Raw genomic sequence first — 19,447 nt, 5'->3', positions numbered from 1 at the left:
TGCTTCAAAGTTTTAAGGGCTATTGCTCCTTATCATTTGTAGAAATAACCTGACAAGGGGCTTAGTGGTTACAGTTGACCTAATGAATTAACTAAAAAAGGTGCACAAGGGTCATATTTCTGTTAGTCATTCTGTGAGCAAAATTAGTACAGAGCCTGTTAAAAAAAATAAATACAAATAAATAAAAGAAATGAATAAAAAAGAAAATGACCTTAAAGGCAAACTTGCCATCATAGATTTTCATCTGTCTAGTCATGACAGATAAAGAATTTAGCAATCATTATTCCTTTTCTTGATATTAATGTTATTTACATTTTCTTCTCTGAGATCCCTTCTTTATGCAGGACTTTTCTAAATCTAGCCCCATGACGTCTGACTACACTATTTGTAGAATCATAGAATATCCTGAGCTGGAAGGGCCCCATAAGGATCATCAAGTCCAACTCCTGGCACCGCACAGGTCTACCCAAAAGCTTAGACCACGTGACTAAGTGCACAGTCCAATCGCTTCTTAAATTCAGACAGGCTTGGGGCAGTGACTAGTTCCCTGGGGAGCCTGTTCCAGTGTGCGACCACCCTCCTCTCGGTGAAGAACCTCTTGCTGACGTCCAGCCTAAACCTTCCCTGCCTCAGCTTAACACCATTCCCGTGGGTCCTATCACTGGTGATTACGGAGAATAGGTCAGCACCTTCCTCTGCACTCCCCCATGTGAGGAAGTTGTACGCTGCAATGAGGTCCCCCCTCAGCCTCCCCTTCCCCAGGCTGAAGAGGCCCAGTGCCCTCAGCCGCTCCTCATACGGCTTCCCCTCTAGGCTCTTCACCATCTTCATCGCCCTCCTCTCGACACTCTCCAGCAGTTTAATGTCCTTCTTGTACTGTGGTGCCCAGAACTGCACGCAGTACTCGAGGTGAGGCCGCACCAGCGCAGAGTAGAGCGGGACAATCACTTCCCTTGATTGACCAGCAATGCTGTGCTTGATGCACCCCAGGATATGGTTGGCCCTCCTGGCTGCCAGGGCACACTGCTGGCTCATGTTCAACTTGCTGTCAGCCACCGCCCCCGGATCCCTCTCTGCGGGGCTGCTCTCCAGCGTCTCATCGCCCAGTCTGTACATGCAGCCAGGGTTTCCCCGTCCCAGGTGCAGGACCCGGCACTTGCTCTTGATAATCTTCATGCGGTTGGTGATCGCCCAGCTCTCCAATCTGCCCAGATCTCTCTGCAAGGCCTTTACACCCTCATCTGAGTCTAGAACTCCTCCAAGTTTGGTGCCATCAGCAAATTTGCTCAAAACACCTTCTAGTTCTACATCTAAATCGTTTATAAAAACATTGAAGAGGACCGGCCCTAAAATGGAGCCTTGAGGGACCCCACTAGTGACCATGCGCCAGCCTGATGTGGCCCCGTTTACCACAAGCCCTTGAGCCCTGCCTGTCAGCCAATTGCTCACCCACCGTATGATGTGTTTGTTAAGTTGTATGCTGGACATTTTGTCCAGTAGGATCCCACGGGAAACCGTGTCAAAAGCTTTGCTCAAGTCCAAAAAGATCACGTCAGCTGGTTTCCCTTGATCAACTAGATGGGTGATCTTATCATAAAAGGAATTCAGATTTGTTAGGCAGGACCTACCCCTCATGAACCCATGTTGGCTGGGACCAATGACTGCATTGTCCCCCAGGTGCGCTTCAGTACCTTCAAGGATCATCTTCTCCATAATTTTACCAGGCACTGATGTGAGACTGACAGGCCTGTAGTTGCCATGGTCTATTTTCTTGCCCTTCTTGAAAATTGGTACGACATTTGCCAGCTTCCAGTCTACTGGGACCTCTCCAGATTCACAAGATCATTGAAAAATAATTGAGAGAGGTCCCGCGATGGCATCAGCCAGCTCTTTAAGCACCCTGGGATGAATCCCACCCGGTCCCACAGACTTGTATAGATCCAGGTGGAGCAGCAAATCCCGCACACGGTCAGGGTCGGTTGGGAGTTGATCATTCCCACAATCGTGGTCCTCCAGCTCAGGGCACGCGGGGTGTATTTACTTCGGCTGCATAGAAGCTATCATGCATAAATGCCAGGCTCCAGATCCTCACTCACTATTCAGGTCAAGGACTGGGCTGCAAGTTTTGGCTTTAATTTGGTTACGTGCCTACATTGCTGTTTCCTGGCAGGTCATGGGAAGGAGGTTGGCTGGCTTGCGGCAGCTTACGTGCACGTGGCTTTTAGGCTGCAGCCAAAGAGTTCCTCTAGATCTGGAAGTTTGAAGATGGTTGGAAAAGCCATCTGAGTGCTTAGAAAGCTGCCTGGCAGAGAAGGACCTGGGAGTACTGGTGGCTAGTCGACTGAATATGAGCCAGCAGTGTGCTCAGGCGGCCAAGAAGGCCAACAGCATCCTGGCTCATACAAGAAACAGCGTGGCCAGCAGGACTAAGGAAGCCATTGTGCCCCTGTACTTGGCTCTGGTGAGGCCGCACCCCAAGTACTATGTTCAGTTCTGGGCCCCTCGCTACAGGAAGGATATTGAGGTGCTCCAGTGAGTCCAGGGAAGGGCGACAAAGCTGGTGAGGGATCTGGAGAACACGTCTTATGAGGAGTGGCTGAGGGAGCTGGGATTGTGTGGTCTGGAGAAGAGAAGGCTCAGGGGCGACCTTATCACACTCTACAGATACCTCAAAGGAGGCTGTAGTGAGGTGGGGGTTGGTCTGTTCTCACATGTGCCTGGTGATAGGACGAGGGGGAATGGGCTAAAGTTGCACGAGGGGAGGTGTAGGCTGGATGTTAGGAAGGACTTCTTCACCAAAAGGGTTGTTAGGCATTGGAACAGGCTGCCCAGGGGAGTGGTCAAGTCACCATCCCTGGAGGTCTTTAAAAGATGTTTAGGTGTGGAGCTTAGGGATACGTCTTAGTGGAGGACTTGTTAGTGTTACATCAGAGGTTGGACTATGTGATCTTGGAGGTCTCTTCCAACCTAGGTGGTTCTGTGTTGCGGTCTCCAAGCTGGGATACAACCACCTGTTAGCTCGGCAGAACTGAATTTTGTGTTCCTCGCACTAGCTGTTCCTTCACCTCCTCTTCAGAGACAAGGACATGCATCTCTTTCACGCTCCTTCATTAGTAAACAAACCAGGATAGATTAAAGCCCCTTTCTTCACGTCAGTAAGATACCTGCCTTTGGTTTCAGTGAAAATTCAGGCCCTAGCGCCTGAAGTTTCTTCTGGATGGTGTTTCTTCTGTATAGGGTAATTTCATTTCCCTGTTGAAGACTTACAAGGACGTAGTAACAAAAGCAAAGGCATAAAACTAGGTAGGAAGGGGGATGGGGCTGAGGCTAGGATTGTTGGGGCTGTGCCAGGGGGAACAATGGCAAGGCCGGAGGATAAGGCAATGGCCCAGCTGAAGTGCATCTACACCAATGCACGCAGCATGGGTAACAAACAGGAGGAGCTGGAAGCCATCGTGCGGCAGGCAGGCTACGACTTGGTTGCCATCACGGAGACATGGTGGGACCAGTCTCATGACTGGAGTGCTGCAATGCCTGGCTATAAGCTCTATAGAAGGGACAGGCAGCATAGAAGGGGTGGTGGTGTGGCTCTCTATATTAGAGAGTCTTTCGAGGTTGTAGAACTCAAGGTTGGGAATGACAAGGTCGAGTCCCTTTGGGTTAGGATCGGCAGGGACAACAAGGCTAGTGTCCTGGTCGGGGTCTGCTATAGACCGCCGAACCAGGATGAGGAGACGGATGAGGAATTCTACAGGCAGCTGACAGAGGTTGCAAAATCATCAGCTCTTGTACTCATGGGGGACTTCAACTTCCCTGACATATCCTGGAAGCACAACACAGCCCTGAGAAAGCAGTCTAGGAGGTTTCTGGAGAGCGTGGAAGATAGCTTCCTGACGCAGCTGGTTAGTGAACCTACCAGGGGTGGTGCCCCGCTAGACCTTCTCTTCACAAACAGAGAAGGACTGGTGGAGGACGTGATCGTCGGGAGCTGTCTTGGGCAGAGTGACCACGCAATGGTGGAGTTCACTATTCTTGGCGAGGCCAGGAAGGGGACCAGTAAAACCGCTGTATTGGACTTTCGGAGGGCTGACTTTGAGCTGCTCAGGACACTGGTTGGTGGAGTCCCTTGGGAGGTGGTTCTGAAGGGCAGAGGGGTCCAGGAAGGCTGGGCGCTCTTCAGGAGGGAAGTCTTAATGGCGCAGGAACGGTCTGTCCCCACGTGCCCAAAGACGAGCTGGCGGGGAAGAAGACCAGCCTGGCTCAACAGAGAATTGTGGCTTGATCTTAGGAGGAAAAAGAGGGTTTATAAGCTTTGGAAAAGTGGGCAGGCCACTAAGGAGGACTTTAAAGAAGTAGTGAGGCTGTGCAGGGACAAAATTAGGAAGGCCAAAGCTCATCTGGAGCTCAATCTGGCTACTGCCATTAAAGATAACAAAAAACGTTTCTATAAATACATCAACACAAAAAGGAGGACTAAGGAGAATCTCCATCCTTTACTGGATGCGGGGGGAAACTTAGTTACAAGAGATGAGGAAAAGGCGGAGGTGCTCAATGCCTTCTTTGCCTCAGTCTTTAGCGGCAATACCGGATGTTCTCTGGATACTCAGTACCCTGAGCTGGTGGAAGGGGATGGGGAACAGGATGTGGCCCTCATTATCCATGAAGAACTGGTTGGTGACCTGCTACGGCACTTAGATGTGCACAAGTCGATGGGGCCAGATGGGATCCACCCAAGGGTACTGAGGAAACTGGCAGAGGAGCTGGCCAAGCCACTGTCCATCATTTATCAACAGTCCTGGCTATCGGGGGAGGTCCCAATCGACTGGCGGCTAGCAAACGTGACGCCCATCTACAAGAAGGGCCGGAGGGCAGACCCGGGAAACTACAGGCCTGTCAGTTTGACCTCAGTGCTAGGGAAGCTCATGGAGCAGATCCTCCTGAGAGTCATCACGCAGCACTTGCAGGGGAAGCAGGCGATCAGGCCCAGTCAGCATGGCTTTATGAAAGGCAGGTCATGCTTGACGAACCTGATCTCCTTCTATGACAGAGTGACGCGCTGGGTGGACGAGGGAAAGGCTGTGGATGTGGTCTACCTTGACTTCAGCAAGGCTTTTGACACCGTCTCCCACAGCCTTCTCCTCAAGAAACTGGCTGCTCTTGGCTTGGACTGGCGCACGCTTCGTTGGGTTAGAAACTGGCTGGATAGCCGGGCCCAAAGAGTCATGGTGAATGGAGCCAAGTCCAGTTGGAGGCCAGTCACTAGTGGCGTCCCCCAGGGCTCGGTGCTGGGGCCGGTCCTCTTTAATATCTTCATCGATGATCTAGACGAGGGCATCGAGTGCACCCTCAGTAAGTTCGCAGATGACACCAAGTTAGGTGCGTGTGTCGATCTGCTTGAGGGTAGGAAAGCTCTGCAGGAGGATCTGGATAGGCTGCACCGATGGGCTGAGGTCAACTGCATGAAGTTCAACAAGGCCAAGTGCCGGGTCCTGCACCTGGGGCGCAATAACCCCAAGCAGAGCTACAGGCTGGGAGAGGAATGGTTGGAGAGCTGCCAGGCAGAGAAGGACCTGGGAGTGGTGGTGGATAGTCGGCTGAATATGAGCCAGCAGTGTGCTCAGGTGGCCAAGAAGGCCAACGGCATCCTGGCTTGTATCAGAAACAGTGTGACCAGCAGGGCTAGGGAGGTGATCGTCCCCCTGTACTCAGCTCTGGTGAGGCCGCACCTCAAGTACTGTGTTCAGTTTTGGGCCCCTCGCTACAAGAAGGACATCGAGGTGCTTGAGCGGGTGCAGAGAAGGGCGACGAAGCTGGTGAGGGGCCTGGAGAACAAGTCCTACGAGGAGCGGCTGAGGGAGCTGGGCTTGTTCAGCCTGGAGAAGAGGAGGCTCAGGGGCAACCTTATCGCTCTCTACAGGTACCTTAAAGGAGGCTGTAGCGAGGTGGGGGTTGGCCTGTTCTCCCACGTGCCTGGTGACAGGACGAGGGGGAGTGGGCTAAAGTTGCACCAGGGGAGGTTTAGGTTGGATGTTAGGAAGAACTTCTTCACCAAAAGGGTTGTTAGACATTGGAACGGGCTGCCCAGGGAAGTGGTGGAGTCACCATCCCTGGAAGTCTTTAAAAGACGTTTAGATGTAGAGCTTAGGGATATGGTTTAGTGGGGACTGTTAGCGTTAGGTCAGAGGTTGGACTCGATGATCTTGAGGTCTCTTCCAACCTAGAAATTCTGTGATTCTGTGATTCATTTAATGCCTTCTTTGCCTCCGTCTTCAATGCCGATGATGGGCTTTGGGACCCAGGGTGCCCTGAGCCGGAGGACCAAGACGGTGGGAATAACAAACTCCCAACTGACCCTGAACGTGTGTGGGATTTGCTGCTCCACCCGGATCCATACAAGTCCACAGGTCCGGATGGGATTCATCCCAGGGTGCTTAAAGAGCTGGCTGACGCCATCGCGGGACCTCTCTCAATTATTTTTCAATAGTCTTGGGAATCTGGAGAGGTCCCAGTAGACTGGAAGCTGGCAAATGCTGTACCAATGCTCAAGAAGGGCCAGAAAGAAGGCCCTGGCAATTACACGTCTGTCAATCTCACATCAGTGCCTGGTAAAATTATGGAGAAGATAATCCTTGAAGGTATTGAAGTGCACCTGGGGAACAATGAAGTCATTGGTCCCAGGCAATGTGGCTTCATGAGGGATAGGTCCTGCTGAACATATTTGATTTCCTTTTATGATAAGATCACCCATCTAGTCGATCAAGGGAAAACAGCTGATGTGATCTTGGATCTCAGTAAAGCTTTTGACAAACTTTCCCATAGGATCCTATGGGACAAAATGTCCAGCTTAGAGCTAAACAAAATCATCATACGATGGGTGAGCAATTGGCTGACGGGCAGGGCTCAAAGGCTTGTGGTAAATGGGGCCACATCAGGCTGGTGAATGGTCAGCAGGGGGGGACCCCAAGGCTCCATTTTAGGGCCAATCCTCCTCAATGTGTTTATAAATGATTTGGATGTAGGAATAGAAGGTATTTTGAGCACATTTGCCGACGACACTAAACTTGGAGGAGTTGTGGACTCTGTTGAGGGTGGAAAGGCCTTGCAGAGAGATCTGGACAGACTGGAGAGCTGGGCGATCACCAACCGCATGAAGTTTAACAAGAGCAAGTGCTGGGTTCTGCACCTGGGACGGGGCAACCCTGGCTTTATGTACAGACTGGGCAACGAGATGTCGTAGAGCAGCCCCACAGAGAGGGATCTGGGGGTTGTGGTTGACAGCAAGTTGAATATGAGCCAGCAGTGGAGGCAGCCAGGAGGGCCAACCGTGTCCTGGGGTGCATCAGGCACGGCATCGCTAGTTGGTCGAGGGAGGTGATTGTCCTGCTCTACTCTGCGCTGGTGCGGCCTCACCTCAAGTACTGTGTGCAGTTCTGGGCACCACAGTACAAGAAAGACATGAAACTGCTGGAGAGCGTCCAGAAGAGGGCGACAAAGATGGTGAAGAGCCTAGAGGGGAAGACATGAGGAGCGGCTGAGGGCACTGGGCCTGTTCAGCCTCAAAAAGAGGAGGCTGAGGGGAGACTACAGCTTCTACAGGTCTAAGTTTCTTCTGGATGGTGTTTCTTCTGAATAGGATAATTTCATTTCCCTTTGGAAGACTTACAAGGATGTAGTAACAAAAGCAAAGGCATGAAACAGTACTTGAGGCATAGGCTACTGGTGAGCCTGCAGCAGACTATAGGTACAATATTATCATTTCAGACAAATACGATCTATGTAATGTGAAGTGTTCCAGCATGCTTACAAACCGCCAAAGGCCAGAAAACATGACCTTCGTTTTAAGACTGTGCAGAAAAGAAAACAAAACAACAACAACATTTAAGAGAAGGAACTTTTCCTTCACCTAAATTTTATTATTTTGCAACTCCTTCAGGTGTCCACAAGGAATTATGTCATCCGTGTCGTGTGTCCCGTCCCCCCCCCAAAAAAAAAAAAAAAAAGACATTGTGGCATAGAGGTATAATTTCAGTTCACACCAGAAGACGTTTTTCTCACTGGAGTACAGTTAAGCCCCACAAAGGGCCAAAAAAAAAAAAAAAAAAAAAAAAAAAAAAAAAAAAAAAAAGCCAAAAAGTTTGGCAAATAACTTTGGCAAGTTATTTACAAGTTAGTTTTACATGTTGGCATTATTTACTTGTCTGCTCTTGCATTCAGGGCCAGGGCTTGGTCTATCTCAGGGGGAGGAGGAGGACAGGGAACATGTAATGCCATGCAAGGTTGCTTGGTTGTATGACTGGCAACGTAACTTTACATTTTTGAACTGTTTGTATGGAAGCAGAATACAGAAGCGTATGCTATCCCCAAGGGAAACGCAGAAACTGCCTGTTGCCTCTCAGGTTTAAAGTTTTCCCTTAAAAGGCGTAAGCATATGTTAAGGTGTAAGACAAGGTGTCATCAGCTGTTTGAGTACAATTCTTACATATACGTGAACATTTTCCTCTCCAGTTTCCAACTTGGAGGGCAACATTTTTCATCATACGCTCAGACTAGGATTACTGATTCTAACACCGGTTCCTAGTGCAAATTTCCACAGAAGAGAGAAGCAAAACAGTCCCGACTGCTTTGAATGAGATGGAGACAGCAAACGAATGTAAAAGAAGAAAATAAACCTGTAGGAGTGTTTTCAGGTAAATGTCATTGTCCAAAAGCTTTAAATTGGTTGAATCCTTGAAAGTTAATTAATGGAAACTCCGGGTGCATCACTGAATGTGAAGTAGTAAGATAAACTTGCACCATTGCAGAGCCTCAGTCATAGTTTAAATCGGCCCTGCCTCTAACTTCACAAGAATGAAAGAGAAAGGCACATCTTTCTACCTTGTTTCTAGCTTAGGTCAATGAACGTCACAGAAAGGAACTTTTCCTTTCGGCTGTTACTCCTGGATGGCACAATGGCAGCACAACACAAAAGCCTTGGAAATAGTTGTGTGTGCCTTTGTGGGCTTGGGTGAGTTACGTTAACACAACTTTTATGCAGGGCAGCTGTAGGTAGATGTTTCCCTGCTGTGTGCATAGCAGGAATCAGAAGAGAGCTTCTGTGAAAATTAAATTTATTTTAGGAGGTTCCGCAAAATTAATTTTCCCCCCCCTTTTTTTTTTCTTTCAAATAATCCAATCTTTCTTGGCTGCAAGACATTCACAGATACACAGAAGAAACATCCACCCCGAATCCAGCCAGTTACAGATCAGTTCTATCCATCTCTAAAAGTTTTCAGAAAACTTGACAGGCGTAGGAATAAAAGGGATTTTGTACTAATGAGAACATTACCTGTAGCTTTACTTGGTTATTTTTTGTTGCTTGTTGAAAGCAGTAATATCTTTTTTAAAAAAAGACTAGTTTCAATAGCACCTTCTGCATACACTTCTATCTGGTTCTTCCTGCACCAAAATACGGGGTTGTTAGTACGCGCTAGTCCATACACCTATCTTGTTCTTTAAGAATATCTGTATCCCTGGTCATTTTTCCTTCTGTCTAGGCATGCAAAAGTTCCCTTGCCACTAACAAAAAGAGCCCCGAAGTCACAGAGCAGCAAAGCCATAGCTTTCACTCCTCCTGTAAATTCCCACTTCAGCTCCTCTTCTTCCTTGCCTGTTTTCTTCTTCATCAGTGAAGAATGTGCTCCCTAAAGATGAAATTGGCCTAGATGATCTGAAGCTGATGTGACAAAACTGTATAGAAAAAGGGCAAAGCCTGTCACCATCTTCAAGTTCAAGCTCTGGAAGTTCACCTTGAATTGGAGATCTGGGACAGATCTGGGACTGTCTGAGACTCCTGGTTTGTATTTTATTACTGCTCTGGTCACACCCTCGAGTAAGGTGTGGAGACTGCCTGGAACAGATAGCTTGGTCTCGGGAAGGTTCATCTTCATCTGCCGGAAGGTGCCTTACAGGTTCTCATCTGCAACAAGGAGATGGGGAAGTTGAGCATCTTCTACCCCATCCCATTGTGAGCTGTCCAACGTGATTGCAGCGCCTCATGTTGGTGCCACAGCACCAACAGCCCCTCTCCAACGCTTGCCAAACTCTCCTTACACGTAACGGGGGCAGTTACCATTTGCAGCGTCCAAAGCGTTCAACCTCCCACTGCGTGGCATTTTAGGCAGCAGGGTCTGATCCCAGAGTAAGGAAACCATCGCGGTCATTTAGAACTGTGCCACGCACATCCCCTTCGGGCAGAGCAAACCCAAACACCCCCGTGACGAGACACAGGAGCCATCTATGTCCCAGCCTGGGACATTTCACAGGACGTGCCCCCCTCCCTGCGCCCCCAGCCCCAGTACTTGCTTGTTCGAGGGCCCCCTCCTGCCGCAGCCTCCTTGCCAAGGCCAGGGCACCCTGGGCAGAGCCTCCCCGGGGCCGTGACACCACAGCTCTCCTGCATCACCGGCAGATCCACTGGATCCCCACACCGGTCAGTTCTGACCCTTTTCCATCAATGACGACGAATCATCGCCCACCTACCTGCTGCCGGGCATCTGCGGCTCTGCAACAACCTGCGGGGGCTTCTAGGGGCACAGGCGAACTAAGGTTCAAGCATCCTTGCTGCTGAAGTGTGTAGGTGATCTACAATGGCTTCCCTTAGCAGTAAGTAACATTGTATTTGTAAGAGTTTACTAAAAATTAACAGAACATGGTACCACTTTCGAGTTCTTTCACTGGAAGCTATGTTAATGGTAAGCACCACAAAATGCTTCTTCCATCAAGGAATCCTTAGGTAACAGTTTCTCACTAAGGAAAATCCCACATGCAATACCCCATCATTTCTGGAGAGTGACAATACAGGCCATGATGTTAAAAAAAAAAATGAAAAAAATTCAAAACTCTAGGCCTGTGAAACTGCACAGCAAAAGCTTTGAAGATGTTTAGATACAGATGTCATAAACCAGCAAATAATTAGAGGTCACTGTACAGAAGCATCAGTATCCTTAAATATTTTGAAAGCTTCAGCCACTAACAAAGCCTGTCTGAAACTTAAGAAGAGCACAACACAGGAGCTTATAGGTGTAAACAAACAAATCCCTGGGAACTAATTCACTGCACCAGAACTTGAATGCCAGTTTTGGAAGCCACCTAGACTAAACCCATGATGAGAACCGTACCAGCTGCTCTACTGAAGCACATTGCCCTTCGGCCCAAAACTGAAGAGCCTGTCAGCCTAAGAGCAGTCTGCTTACCTGAAGGTAATGACCTTGTCCTACCATCTTCTGCCCCATCTGCAGAAGTAATACCTTCCAGACAGGGATAAAACCTTACACGAGACAGAGACTAGTTACCAGACAGAAATTCAGTGAATCAAGGTCCCAGATAAACCTTATGTTTTGGTGCAAAAAAACAACACAAAAAACAGTTCGATCATTGTCTCTTCATCAAAGATAGTTTACAAAAGATAAATGTATCACAGTGGTTAGGGTTTTTTTGTTTGTTTGTTGTTTTTTGTTTGTTTTTTTTGTTGTTATTGTTGTTTGTTTGTTTTAAACTTGGACTCTTTCAGCCAAAGAGGTAGAACAGGACTTGCATTTTTCACACACACCACCCTTGTATTTCTACTCCCCGGAAACCTTAGTAGAATTCTAAGTGAGGTTTACATTCATATATGAAAATCCCCAAGAGAACTTCCTAGCTTTACCTACCAAAGCTACAAAACACTGGTTTTATTTAAGGTACGCACATCTGACTCCATCTTCCCCTTGCTGAGGACCTTTGCTGTAAGCGAAACTTGTGGGGATAGGTGTAGGTCCCAGCAGTAAAATTACCTTTTCTAAATACATTAAACACACTGCTGTGAATGAAACATGGGTAGGTGTCTATTACAGAAACGTCTTTTTTGTTCAACCAAGTCTAACAGTCTCTCTTCCCCTCTGCAGGTCTGGAATATTCAACTCAGATGAGCTTTTCTAATATGAACTCATTTGTCTCTGTGCACCTCTCTGGGAACCTCTCTGGGCACCCCCTATACATAAGCACAGCCTGAAAAAAAAAAAAAAAAAAAAAGAAAAGAAAAACACACTGGAAAATTGTCTTAGAAGAAGTTACATCAATAGATAAACAGCATTCTGGAGAAAGTAGCAATGAAAAAAAATATAGGTAAAACAACTGAACATGAACTCCTTGTGGTTAAAACACAGGGACTATGAAAATCTTGGGCAATTTAGCAAAGAGATCCAAAGGGGTCTGAACTTGTTAAAAAAAAGATAGTGAAATTGAAAAAGTTCAGTAACTCCAGAAAGAGTGAACTGGAACTCACCTGCTTGCAGAGTATTTCCATCTTATCCAGAAAGACTCACAGAAAAGGAGTTTTTGAAGCATTTTCTACTCACCTCAAAACATCAGAATGAAAGTCAATGTTGCATAAGCATCTACTCAAATTGTAACTAGCAGAGAAGCAATCCCCCCCCTCCCCCCAAACTTTAAATTTATATAGATCATTTTCTTGTACAGCTCTGTCAGGATGAAGAACTAGAGGCAGTGTATCTGTATTACTGACTCCTAAAGTTCAGTGGAGTCTACCATTTATGCTGTAGAGCAGCTCAAGAGACTCTGCTGATCCAGTGACAGATGTTTTGGTCGAATGCCACTGGCTGCCCAGTTGCATTAAAAACCAGCTAGTAGTGTACATTTACTTCTAAATATTACCTTTAATAATACAGTTCAGTGATCACATGATTTCATCATGACTTCATGCAAATTATTGCTATCACTGTTAGTAAGAGAATTTAGCAATGACTGGAAAGGGAATTCACATCTTATATATGACACCCTGCTTTCGCCCCACTGCCAAGGCTCTGGCAACACCTTTGTAAAACCATGTATAGCTCTACACCAGTATAATGCTAGTTCCCATTCAACTTCCAAACAGCTACAGAGCAGATTTTAAACAACAGCAGGATCAGTCATTAGGAAGATGATCAGATTGTTGTAAATTGATAAGCGGTTCAAGGTAACGTTTGGGGAATTTTATTTCAGAATAAAGCAGAACAAGAATATGAAACAAGCATTAAAAATCAGAGAGAAATTAAATTGCTTGCTTTAGAGTAAATTAGAAACATTTTCCAAAGGTGTACGAATACAACAAATTACACTTGTGTGTTGTGTTTTTTTTTTTCTTTTTTGAATGAAGAATGAGTAAATTTGATTTCTTAAAAACGCATGTTAAACCTTGTTCGTTCTACGGTTGATCTCAACATGACACATGTAACTCACTTTCCAAAACAGGAGACTATAATTATAATGGAAGAACAATAGCTGAGGTAATTGCTGACTAGAAAACTTTGTTACAGAGTCACTGGACATCCCAGAAGTTTCTCCAATACTTGATATCATCTTGTTCAGGAGGCCACCAATTTAAAAGACAAATTTGAGGAGGAGCAAAGGAACAAAACTCATGTCCACATTTCTTTTAATTTTACTCAGAAATATAAAAGTGCAAGTTCTGTAAATTAACAACATTTACAGTACATCACAATAAATATGCCACTTAGTGACATCTATAAATTCTAGTTATTTGAAATGAGTCATATTGAGATAAAAACTGCATCAACATCAACAAAAATACCTGACCCAGTAAAGATAGTCTTAACATATGAACTAGCAAGATGCATATTCCATTATTGCTATTAGACCATGCCTCCGAGTTCCGAAGTATAAAAACGTATCAGTTTACACAAAATACAGTTGAAATGTTTTCTCATCACAGGCACAATCTAACATAAAAATAATTTTGACATTTACAAGGTAGGAGATTCTCCTGTGAGGGGAGAAAAAAATTACAGAAACAGATAGTACCATTTCAGTGATGAGTTGATAAATCCACAGAAAAGCTGTAACTTGCACAGAGCTAAACTGTTACATTAATATATAGTGTCTTTCCATACCCTCTCCCAGCCTGGTGAGAAGAACAAGCCTTTTAATAAGTTTACTACAGTTTGCTAGCTACCTCCAAGTATGTAGACCCCTAGACATCCCAACACAAATCGCATGCAGGTGCTTTGTGTCCCGAACAGCCTCGTCTCACGTTATATGTAAGCAGTGCATTTGAAAGGAATTTTGTCATTAAATGTCCCGTCTCTAGCTATTCGCCCAGCTCGGACTGTGTCTCTGACTACAAATGTTAAAAGTCAGGTAAGACGAAATAAGATTTCAAGTACATCGAAGACTTTTTCTTTTTAATAATCATTCAAATTCTAAGCAGTCACTATATATATATACACACACAATGTATTGTTTTCTATTCAATACTTGTTTGGATTGACCAATTCAAATAAGGTTGAACACTCCTGTGTGACTCAATATTACTGATTAAATTGAATAAAAAACCCAACAGTGTGCTATCTGTAACATACCTAGGTTATAGAAAAATAAAGTCTTTCCTCTCCCTCGGGAACTGCAACAGAAGTGTTTAACTGCTCTAGGAATGCCTTTCATAGCAGGAACCGTGTATTTCTAGAGAGAAATAAAAGTGTCTCAACCATTTCATTTGGCCTACCAAATATGATATTACTACTTCTCCTCCATATCAGTCTTGCTTTAGATGCAACCTCAAAAGCAAATCAATGAAGGTTAGGTGTGGGCAAGGTCTAAAACCTTGGCAACATATTCTGCGAAAAGGTAAGAAAAGAAAAATGTTTAAGCTAAGGAACTGTTTAAGGCAACCTGACCAAAGTAAAGATAAGGCTTTTAGATAACTATTTCCAAAGATATCCAGTTTTCTTAGCTCTAGAAAGTAACATAACTGAACTAACTTCCTGGTCAGATTTCCATTTATAAGCTTCTTTAAAAAAATATTGACCATCCTAGAACATGATACGAATTGAATATACAACACAAGGAGATATTACATATTATAGACAAAAGTTTAAAAAAAAAAAAAAGCTACACATGAGTACACAGACGGCCAAGTATTAAAAATTATATGGTCACGAAAAAAGTATCAAGCTCTCAGAGGTATTTTGGTATCCTGGTATCTTAACACCACAGGTTTGGAATACCATACAGAGACTTAAGATAGTGTAGTATTGGTAAAGCTACCAAAATAAGGTTGGAGGTGGGGAGCAGGTATGTTTGTTTAATACCTTTAAAGTTCACTGCCATAACGGTTCAGCAGCTTGAATGGAAAATACATAAAATTACTCTACCTGGCCTACTTATTTTATTGTACTATTCAGAACATTAAGAGCAGAAATAAAAACTGCTCTCGCTGTAATTACATGTAAAACAAAGTACATGGCTGGAATGTACCAGAAGCACAGATCCTAAACATTGACATAATTTATATCACAACTATGAGCTGGGTTGGGAGGGGAAGGAATTAAGAATGGAAAGGGAATGGGAAGTTTAAAATCCACACATTACTCATGAGGTCACTGAAATAAATAACTCCAAGTTAGTAGGATCTGCTTTTTGTGGCCGAATAGCTTTCTTTCTCTTGCTTATTGGCTAATACCTGAAAAAAAAAAAAAAAAAAAAGTGTTCTTCCCACTCCCATCTTCAACACTTACACCACTTTTACCATGTTCTAATCAAAACAAAAATGCTCCCCTTAGCATATTTTAGATCTAGATCTACTTTAAAAAGTAAAAATCACATCTGCCAATATTGTTGAAGTAACTTGTGTGCTTATTTAGGCTCACTTGCAGAGTTACAAGTAATTGTGTTCAGCCTGGTTTAAACAAAATAAAAACTAGAGTTAAAATATACAAGGTCACTTAACCTTCTTCCCGGTTGATTTACTTCCAATAAAAATTGTAGTATTTTACTAAGCCATACCAACTCTGACCATACTATGAAAGTGTCTCTGGCACAAGTGGTTTTCAGAAGAAAAGCTGGTCTTCCCAACAGCGTTTTCTTCTGCTTCATCTTAAAGTGCAGAAACTGTGGGAAAGGAGAACACAACTTGCTGTCCATCACTGTGGAACCACTTCCCTTAGAGAGGCTAATGCTGCATGTATGCGGACGTGCAATCTGTTCTCAAAGTCATAGCCCGTAAACTCCTCCTGAAATACAAAAAAGCATACAACTATTAGCCTCCTTCACTTTAGCACATGAAGATCATTTTAATAGTAACGCTTAAGGGGTCACACTGCAAAACAGACTGAAGAGGTGGAGATTCTTTATTGCTGTTTCTATCCCTGTGTTACCCAAAGCAACTGAATAATCACAGAAATTGGTGAAGAGAGCAGAAAGCTTCCCATTTCCAACGTGCTGCTTGGAACCAATTTAGATGAACAGTACCTGGGAAGTTACACAAGTCCTACAGCTCTAGGAAAATCCCAACGCTCACACCCAAGACAGGGACCAGACAGGACATACATGAAGTTGGAAGCTGTAGTTTTCACCATTTCTGTATCCCAGTCTTAGCTGAAAAACCCGGCAAAGTCCTAACACTTCAGCAGAGGTCACTAACGCAGGCTTTGTACCACGACTGACCTATCAATACATACCTACATAACATAAACGTACATCTTATATATATATATAAAATATGTGTGTGTACCTACATGTTAGTGCTGTAGATTACAGGTAAGGGACACTGACACACCCACAAAACAAACAAAAAAAACACAATACAACCTCTCAAATACCCTTCTCTCTGAAAGATAAGTTTGAAAGCGTCTTAGTTTTTACCTTGGCTTGGAGAAGTAAGGTTTTGCCTCTTGGCACAGTCTACAAAAAGACAGATACTGCGTTAGAAATACATCGAAAATGTCACAGAAAGTATATCAAGTATACAGCCTGGTCAGTCCAGAATAGCATCTCTACCTTGAAAACACGGTATCAAGCAGAAGAAAACCTGGCAAGTTAGGAAGGAAAGCAGAAATACTAACGAGGCAGCCAAGTCAAGTACTACATATTTCAAGTCTTTAACAAAGGAAGGAGCAATTGCAGCTTCACACGGACGTTGCTGCTGACGCTGGTGAGCTACGTCAGTGTACAGGGAGACCAGTGACTCATGACTAATTGAACTATAGAGCAATTTCTTATTCTTAATTGAAGTTTAAGCCATTTATTTACAAAATTATTTTTTTTTAAAGAACTAAAAGTTTTCAGAAATCTCATTTTCAAACTCCGAAGAAAAGATGGATGTATTTGCAGATTAATATTTGTATAAAAGTTCACATTTTATTTCTAAAAAGGTATTGTATAGTAGAAGTACTACAAATAAATAAATTGCTTGATAAGAGACCAAAAAGATACATTTTCTTACTCAATTATACCCAAATATGGTCTTATGTATTTATATTGGTTACATTTCATGCATGGCATATAAAACATATACAAAAATAAATCTTACTTTTGATGTAACCATACTAAAATCTCAAAGAATTTGATTCTAACCAAGTTAAAAATTAACCAAGATGATTCAGATTGCATGACGGGTCAAGCATGTAATTACAAGTCATTTTAAATAAATGTATATTTAACAAAAGCATGCTTTTCATACTAACATGCATATTCTTCAATACGCTTAGCCTCTCTGGTAAAGGTGAGTAATAAAATCCTACTCCCTTCTCTTTCTTAAACATTACAGAGCTCTCAAATATGACTTGCATCTCAAGCTAGTAAATGCAGTCTTCTAAAAATAGCATCCACTCACCTCTAATTCCAGCTTTTTCTTTTTCCCACCCCATGCCCCTCTGTTCAAGTCAAGCAACATTTGCCTCCTTATTATCCAAGTGCCAAGAGTTTCCTTCAGATGCTAAGTGCTACCAGAGCTTTTCAGTAGCAGCTATAAGCCAGGGCTTGTTCAGCCCCCAAACACACAAAATGAAGTATGTTTGGTTTCTGTGTGCATGTTTCACGTAAGGCAAGGACAGAAAGAGTGCCCCTAAGCTCTCAGGGCTTTGAGATAACCTCACTACCCACCACACTTCTACCTAGCAGCAATTGCAACATTATTTTTTTTTTGAGACATTTGACATAATCAAATTTAAACATGAATATAAATAAAATAAAGTAATAAAGCAGCAGGAACATCACTAAACTCAGACCTCCCTACCAGGCTTCAAAGACCAGTTCTATGTCATACAGCATCACAGTTTTCAAAAAGAGTATTATTTCTATATTTTTTAAAGCATTTTCTCTAGTTTTGTCCTTTATTGTGATAGTCATTCTTTATTGAAAGACTTTCTTTTCCTTTCCTCATCAAGGGAAAGGTTCAACTCAGATAATTAAATAAGGTAAGACTAAAAACAACCTAAACCAGAATCTTAAAAACACGAGACACTATCAACCCCGTTACTTTATAGAAACTACATACAATGAGGTGGGGGTTAAAGCTGTTGTCCTGTAACCGCTTCCCCTAGCTTGCAATCTGATTCAGGAGGTACTACATAAAGCAGCATAAACTGCAAGTAGTAAGGATACGTTTGAGGAAGGAAATGGTACAAGGAGTGGTGAAGTTGCACGACTTTAGGAAACTCAGAGCTCCCTGGGAGGCAGAGTATGTGCAAAGACCTGAGCAACGAAATGTATTCATCAACCACGTCTGAAAATCAGGTGATTGTTTTCACTAAATATCATTTGCAAACAAATCCCTACCTATCCAATACATTCTTACCAGGCCTCTGCTGTCACCAACAGCAGGAACAGAGGGCAAGTGCAGGGAGAGAGGGCTCTCTGCATCCTCAGGGGCAATGCAAGTATTTCTATACCCCAGTATTTACATATGCTGTTGCTCTAAGTGATGTATGAAAAAAAGAAAAAAAAAAAGGGCATCATGGCATGATCAGAGGGGTGGAAAGAAAATAAAAGTGTCCTTTACAAGTCTTTGTAGTGCTCTTCAGTGAAAAGTACTAAATAACAAAGTATAGTGCTTTGTTCATCAAAATGCTTGCTTCAGTGCTTGCTGTCCATAAACATCTCTGCTACAGAAATACAGATGGTTTGCAAACATACATTTTAATCCTCAAGTAAGACATCACTTAAGGTCCCCTGAACAATGCCAGTCTCAGACTCTGTTATGTAAGAATAAAACCCAGTAACAAAATATGTCATTGCAGTGTTACCAACCAGCATTAAGCTCCTCAGAACATCCTTATAGACACTCTTAACACTGAAATTAAAAAGCTCTTACCTAAAACATGCTACATTTCTTAGTAAAATAAGTAAATCTCTACAGTAGATATTTAAGAGTTTAAAAAAATAGATTATACTATTACCTCTGGATTGTCTAATAGAAGACAGCCAAGTTCATAGCAAGCATATGGCTGGATGTATAAGTTGTTCTGACGGCACAGCTCATCTTTAGCAGCCCGCTGAAAAAACTATACAAAGAAAAAAAAGACTGTAATAACATTAAAATAGACTGTTTGATCAGTTAAAAATCCAGAAGTACCTGCCAACTTTAAGTACTATAAATTAGCCCAGAACTAAAGTAAGTTAATATTTCCAATGG

The 19,447-nt window shown here is 43.8% G+C and overlaps 1 protein-coding gene across 2 annotated transcripts in view; it reads right to left on the bottom strand.

The window, feature by feature from the left end:
- Nucleotides 1-12,995: 12,995 nt before the first annotated feature.
- The window catches only part of TTC39C (tetratricopeptide repeat domain 39C), a 35,291-nt gene continuing 28,839 nt past the window's right edge, over nucleotides 12,996-19,447 (bottom strand). For both annotated transcript variants that reach the window (XM_084507408.1, XM_084507409.1), the window contains 3 exons: nucleotides 19,212-19,316; nucleotides 16,678-16,716; nucleotides 12,996-16,046 (listed from right to left, as the gene is read on the bottom strand). In XM_084507408.1, coding sequence (XP_084363534.1) covers nucleotides 15,957-16,046; nucleotides 16,678-16,716; nucleotides 19,212-19,316 — 234 coding nt within the window. In that variant the 3' untranslated portion in view covers nucleotides 12,996-15,956. The remainder of the gene's footprint in view (nucleotides 16,047-16,677; nucleotides 16,717-19,211; nucleotides 19,317-19,447) is intronic.

Source organism: Aythya ferina (genome assembly GCF_964211825.1).
Source record: "Aythya ferina genome assembly, chromosome: 2".
NCBI classification, from domain to species: Eukaryota; Metazoa; Chordata; class Aves; order Anseriformes; family Anatidae; genus Aythya; species Aythya ferina.
Note: the sequence above shows the minus strand (reverse complement) of the source record. Positions and strands in the feature narration are given on the sequence as shown.